The sequence below is a fragment of the Cottoperca gobio genome, chromosome 17 (assembly GCF_900634415.1).
Source record: "Cottoperca gobio chromosome 17, fCotGob3.1, whole genome shotgun sequence".
Classification (NCBI taxonomy): domain Eukaryota; kingdom Metazoa; phylum Chordata; class Actinopteri; order Perciformes; family Bovichtidae; genus Cottoperca; species Cottoperca gobio.
The window spans coordinates 3,571,522-3,578,196 of NC_041371.1; the positions used below are offsets into that span (position 1 = coordinate 3,571,522).

Sequence of the window (6,675 nt, forward strand, 5' to 3'; positions counted from 1 at the left end):
TGTCTGACTAAGCCTATTAGTTGACAGCTGTGTCTGGGTTATTATAGTCTTGTAGCGTGTAGATTTACTTTCGTTGTTAATTCATTAGACTGCGGGCATAGATACATTAATCTACATTGTCTGTAATGCTTCATTAGTGCAAACAAAGACAACATTTTATTTCCACGCTTTATGCATTTTCGGAAAAACAAACAAACAACATTCAATCATACTTAAGGCAGCGTATGAGGATACGATGTGAGCAAATTAAATCAGACAGAAGTATTTAAATGAAATACATTAAATATAAAAAGAGATACAAATATTAAAACACAGTGATGCTGTTTAGGAGCAGATTAAAGTGAAAGGTCTTTACTGCATGTCATTTAGATATGTAAAATATGAATGCCATCTGATTTGATGTTCAGAGTGAACAGTTTGAAAAGGATTCTGGTGATGTAACGTAAACATGCGTGCATTTTCCCCGACTAGGCGTCCGCACTAGAATGGACCGTGACACTCTCCTCTGTTCAAACTAACCAATGTGTTCTTCAAGGCTGAAGTGTAAATGGAGTAACAGCAAATCAAAATGACCAAAATCTAAATTTGCAAGTATCAGGGTACGGCCACAGTCCCGCTGAAGATACCAGAACAACCTTCTCGATCTGCTCCAATCTGGTTTCAAGGCCGGCCACTCAACTGAGACTGCCCTCCTCGCTGTCACTGAGGAACTTCACGCTGCTAGAGCAGCCTCCCTCTCCTCTGTTGTCTTCCTTCTGGACCTTTGTGCTGCGTTTGACACAGTGAACCTCCAGATCCTCCTCCACACCCTCCAAGAACTGGGAGTCTCAGGCTCTGCTCTCTCCCTGCTTGAATCCTACCTAAAGGACCTACAGGGTAACTTGGAGAGGGTCAACTCACCACCGGGGTACCTCAGGGCTCCGTCCTGGGTCCCCTCCTCTTTTCTCTGTACACCAACTCACTTGACTCTGTCTTTCACTCTCATTGCCTCTCCCACCACAGCTATGCAGATGACACTCAACTGATTCTGTCTTTTTCCCAGATCTGAAACCCAGGAGGAGGCTCGGATCTCTGCTTGTCTGGCTGACATCTCTCAGTGGATGTCCGCATATCACTTGAAACTCAACCTCGACAAGACCAAACTGCTTTTCCTTCCGGCGAAGGAGTTCTCCCATCCAAAACCTAACCTTCATGTTGGCACCTCGGTTGTTTCTCCGACTCGGACGGCAAGGACTCTGGGTGTGACACTGGACGACCAACTGTCCTTCAGCGCCAGCATCAATGCAACAACCTGCTCCTGCAGATACACTCTTTACAACATCAGGAAGATCCGTCCCCTACTGACCCAGAATGCAGCAGCCCGACTGGTACTTTAATCTACCCAAGTTCTCTCACACTACTCCGCTCCTCCGCTCCCTTCACTGGCTACCGAATCTGCTTCAAGACTCTGGTGCTGGCTTACCGTGCGATGAATGGATCAGCCCGTTCCTACATCCAGGCCATGGTCGAACCAAACACTCCAGCGCGTTCACTTCACTCTGCGTCGGCAAATCGTCTCGCTACTTCCTCATTACGAGTGGGACTCAGATTCCCCTCAAACAAAACCCGCCTGTTTGCTATCCTGGCTCCAAACTGGTGGAACGACCTCCCCGTTGATGTCAGGACAGCAGACAGGCTTCACACCTTCCGTCGCAGACTGAACACTCACCTGTGTCGACTGCACCTTGGTCAATCAATATTTTTTTTTTTAAATAATTCTGTTCTTTGTTTGTTGCATTGGTTTGGCTTATTCAAAGCTATTGTTCTGCATTGTTGAGTTGTATCCTCATGATTGTTTGCACTTATTGCTCATTATATAAAAACATCTTTATGTTGAATTAGAAACCAGTTGGTGCAGTTCTCTGAACCAGGATGGCCGAGTGGTTAAGGCGTTGGACTTAAGATCCAATGGGCACATGCCCTCGTGGGTTCGAACCCCACTCCTGGTATTATATTAGTGTTCATTTCCCTTAATTCCTGTGATATTGACTCAAGAACATGTCATGTTTCTGACTCATGAACCACCTGAGCGAGGTACTTAACCCCGAGAGACTGTCCCTGTCGTTAGTTCAATGTAAGTCGCTCTGGATAAGAGTGTTTGCTTAATTATTAAAGTGTAAGGAGTGTTTCTTCTCATTTGGTGCACAGTTTTATCAAAACAGTCAAACTAAATAGTGAAAATGTGATAAAATATCAGTGACATTCAAATAAACCCCAATATTATTAATGCACAAGAATATGTAAATCTATCCCTTTACTTCTGAATATCATTTTGTGACAGAAGTAAATATATAAAGCACACATATATATATATATATATATAAAGCACATACTTTATTCACCTGGGTCAGATGTATGAGGATAAAGTTTTCATCTTTCTGCTGCACAGAGGCGATAAAACCTGCTGCTATCACACACTGGTGATAAAACAAAGTAAGACAACTATAACATTTTATGATGTGCCTGCACTGGTTATCAATCCATATGCATTTCAACAAAACACCATACATCAAGTGTGCACTGAGGAAACTGAGCATCAGGAAGACAGGCAGACAGTCCCGACGTGTGGCGAAGACACCGTAGCCGTGAAGGTTCAAACTCAATGCTCGACCTCGGGAACAGAACTAAATAATATTGCCTCAAGGTCCACGTGGAAGCTGTTCCAGAGAGTTCAATCATATAACATGATCTTTATCAGCAGATGAGATGGAAATATGAACATCTAAAACTCTAGGATACCTGTTTTGCACAGGAATCTTAAGAGTTTCATCTTTCCATTTCCCCCCCAGGGCGCTTTAAGGGCTTCTCTTTCATGACGGTTTTAAAAGTAGAGGTTCAAGTTTTTCTCTTGACCTTAACAAAAACACATCTTAGAGTAGGAGTCAGGTTAAGAGCTAAATAAATACTTCTGCAAGTGAAAACACACACTGTAAGACGGTGGGAAGTTATGACAACAATAACAACGCTTACAAGGAAACGGAAAATAGAAACGGAGATTCAAATCAAATCAACTTTTAATGGTCGTACAGTGAAAATGAGTAAGAAATGTTGACTGTACGTAACTCATCTTAGTATTACCCCTCCCCTCCCCCAAGGAGGTGAACTGGCACCTCCCCAGCTACCAGACGTGGTGCGTTCAGGGACTTGAACCTACTGAATTATTTATATAACATTAACATATTGTTCTGATTGCACCTATGGTCATGAAGGCTGGGTCAGGACCGAAAGAACGAGATCACGGGTACAAGCGGCCGACATGTGTTTCCTCAGACGGGTGGCGTCTCCCTTAGAGATCGGGTGAGAAGCTCAGCCATCAGGAGAGACTCGGAGTAGAGCCGCTGCTGCTCTTTTGCGTTGAAAGGAGCCAGTTGAGGTGGTTCATCTAGTAAGGAGCCACCTGGGCGCCTCCCTAGGGAGGTGTTCCAGGTACAGCTGGGAGGAGACCCCGGGGAAGACCCAGGACTCGGTGGAGAGATTATATCTCCTCACTGGGAACGCCTCAGGATTAAATTACTATTTAAATCTGTATTTATTTAGAAGCTTCCAATATATTTGACCAACATGTGGTGATTTCTTCTTTCTTATGTTTCTCAGGAATCTGTCTCTTTCTGCCCTTTCAGTTCTTGTATGTTGTATATTTTGTCCTCCATGTACAAAACATTATTATTGCTATTGACCCGACAGACCTTTGACAGCAAAGAGGCTCTTAAAGAGGTTCGAGTATATATATATATATATATATATATATATATATATATATATATAAATATAAATATAAATATAAGATATGATATCTAGAGTATTTTCTTCATTGAAAGACAGAAGAGCAAAGAAGCACTGAAGGTTTTTCTTAATAGAAAATGTTTCGCTCTTCTCCTGAAGGGTTAGGCAAGAGTTTGATTGACAGATGGTTCAAGTGCACATTTGCAATAGCTGCAACACAACACACATCCTCAGCATCCAGACACAGACTTTAACCCTCTTTAAATGGTGGCCACAGAAGTGTAGAGAGAGATTGATAATTAAAAGAATCCTTAGTTGCATCCCTACTGATGTCTGTCGTGAGGAAACTCTTCTCTCCAGATGTGCACTGAAGCTGAACTGTTCAAATGTGGGTTGAACATACACAATAATAAACGATTTAACATGCTGCTGATACAAGTTTAAGATTAGATTACACTGGTGAAGGATTGTAAATTATTATTAAACACTTTGATATTTCACATTTGAGGTTTTAGACAAATTCAGGGATTTGAAATGTAATATAGTTGCACCTGTCACATGACATTAAAACAAAAAACCTGAGAATGTGGTAAATATGACAGAGCATCATTTCTGCACGACAGACTCATCACTTGTCCTCCCGCACGTTTCATGTTAATCACACACTTGTTTGAGGATTGAATGTTTATTGAGTAGATCATGTGTTCACAGCTGGTCATGTTGAAAAGTAAAATAGTCGTCCTCCTGATTTGGACATGTCCGTGTAGTTGAAGTCGTTTTGAGAAGTGATTTGTTTCAGCAAAACATCGTCACAGTGAGTCTGCCGCAGTGCTGGTCGTTCCCCCGTGCTCGTCGTTCCCCCGTGCCCGCCATCACTTCTTTTGGAAGAATCCCATAATTGAAGCTTGTTTTGTTCCTTTATTTGCACTTGCAGAATTCTTCTTCTGACCTTTCTTCTCATCCTGTTTGTTACTTGCTGGCAGCTTCGCAGGGAACAGATGTTTTGGAGCTTGTTTGGGAGCCTGAAACTCATCTTCTGTCTCAGAGTACGATTCGCTCTCGTAGACTTTCTCCGTCACTGCGGAGGAAAGAGATAAACCGGTGATTTGTGTGTAAAATGGCCGACGTATGTGGCGGTGTATTAAACTGCATTATATTCAAAAGGTCTTTAACGTGTTTGGTCACATCCCATTACACACACAGAGAATCATACCGATGCATCCTTCATCGTCTAAAAAGGTGCGAGCCTTCAGGACTCGTCTCCTCTTCCTCGTCTTCATCTCAACGTCTCCTTTCTGCAGAAATAAAACCCAGAAAAATGTTCAGTGAGTGAGTGTTAAAGACATGAAGAACATTTCATTAGTGGAATAAATGGACATGTATATTTCTTTGACATCGATCACTTACATGTGAACGTGAAACAGACTTGACCTCCGTGTTACGACTCGGTGACGGTGCTCTAGTTTCCATCTGCTGCGGAGAATCTGGAATGACTGAAGACGTGAACAAATATTAGTCTTCTGTCATTTCTCTTAAAGGCTTTTCTAAATGTTCCTCTTTTTATAATCCCTGACCCGTTGACTTTATATATATTGTTCTCATTTAATTGAAGTTCACAGCTCACCATCTTCATCGCTGCTGTCGGGAACAGGCTTCTTAATCCTTCGTCTCTTTTTCTTGTCCATTTTCTCGTCCTCGCTGTCAGAATCCTGGATTCGCTTGGTTTTGCTTCAACAAGAGGAACATTTTGATTTCACTTTGTCCATGAACACACCTTCGTTTCAAAAGCTTTACATTTCTACAGTGAGTAGAAGAAGAACTGCTGTATGTTCTTATACTCAAAGCATTGTTACCCCTGAAGTGCTATTAAAGTACACACACACACAGACACACAGACACACACACACACCTCCTCGGGTCTTTCTTGGTTTCTTTAGGCGGCTCCACTGCAGCAGCAGCAGCTTGTTTTTCTTCAGGCTGTGAAGTGTGACGCTGCTGCTCTGCTGCTGCTGCTGCTGCTGCTGCTGCTGCTGCTGATGATGATGATGATGATGATGATGGAGCTGCTTCCTCCTGCTTCACTGTTTTATCTGGTTTCTCTGAAGAAGTGAGGAGTGTTGAGTTAGAAAGGTGAATGAATGAAGTCAGCATGTTTTTACCACCTCTTTTTAAACCATCAGCACAAATACATTTCATACAACAGTGTATGGAGTTCATCTGAGAAGGTGAGGAGGGGTTACCTGAAGCTGAGGTACTTCACTCTACCAGGTGGTTACCTCAGCTTCACATTAGAGCATGTTGGAAGGTTAACAGCTCACTGATGACAGAACATGAGAGCTGCTTTGTTTCTGGGAGAGGAGAGGACCGCCTCTAAAGGATTCTTAATGTGGCTTTAAGAAGTCTATTAAGTCGAGTAATACGTTAAAGTAAAGCATCAGAAGCACCAGACGTCCCACTGAGGTTTAGAAAACTACAAGAGGACGACGGTGAAGATAATAATACTCACTTGCTGCTTGACTCCCGAAGAAGTTCATCATAGGATTGGCTTTTAGAGCTGGTTTGCTTTTGGGGGCATCATCCTAAGATACCAAAACACAAGAGTATAAAACTACAGCCGTCACTTTGCTGCTGTAGTTTAAGTCTTTGTAAGCAGCAGTTAGACAAACAAGAGTCTCCCAAACACACCACAGGTGCGTCGTCCTTCTGCTCCGACTTCACATCTTTGCCGTTGTCCTGATTCTTAGCAGCAGCCTTATTCCCAAACATTCCCATGATGCCTTTCTTGGCAGAATGTTTTGAAGTCAGATTAGCGTTCCCATTCACGGCGGATTTTTTGTTTTCAGGCTCCGGTGAAGGAGCTCGCTGGATTTCTCTCGCCTGCTCCAGAGAGGAGTTGGGCACGGCACTGGCGCA

The 6,675-nt window shown here is 42.9% G+C and overlaps 1 protein-coding gene and 1 non-coding gene across 2 annotated transcripts in view; one reads left to right on the forward strand and one right to left on the reverse strand.

Annotated features, from left to right (window-relative positions):
- The first annotated feature begins 1,905 nt into the window (after nucleotides 1-1,905).
- Nucleotides 1,906-1,988, forward strand: trnal-uaa (transfer RNA leucine (anticodon UAA)). Its single transcript has one exon. It is a non-coding gene; the product is annotated as a tRNA-Leu (tRNA).
- Nucleotides 1,989-3,840: 1,852 nt separating this feature from the next.
- Nucleotides 3,841-6,675, reverse strand: part of pold3 (polymerase (DNA-directed), delta 3, accessory subunit) — a 5,126-nt gene continuing 2,291 nt past the window's right edge. The window contains 9 exon segments of the mRNA XM_029453646.1: nucleotides 3,841-4,840; nucleotides 4,976-5,057; nucleotides 5,170-5,255; nucleotides 5,387-5,490; nucleotides 5,672-5,861; nucleotides 6,269-6,341; nucleotides 6,448-6,594; nucleotides 6,597-6,642; nucleotides 6,644-6,675. The exon segment at nucleotides 6,644-6,675 is cut by the window's right edge and continues 16 nt beyond it. Of these exon segments, the coding sequence (XP_029309506.1) occupies nucleotides 4,635-4,840; nucleotides 4,976-5,057; nucleotides 5,170-5,255; nucleotides 5,387-5,490; nucleotides 5,672-5,861; nucleotides 6,269-6,341; nucleotides 6,448-6,594; nucleotides 6,597-6,642; nucleotides 6,644-6,675 (966 nt within the window). The 3' untranslated portion in view covers nucleotides 3,841-4,634.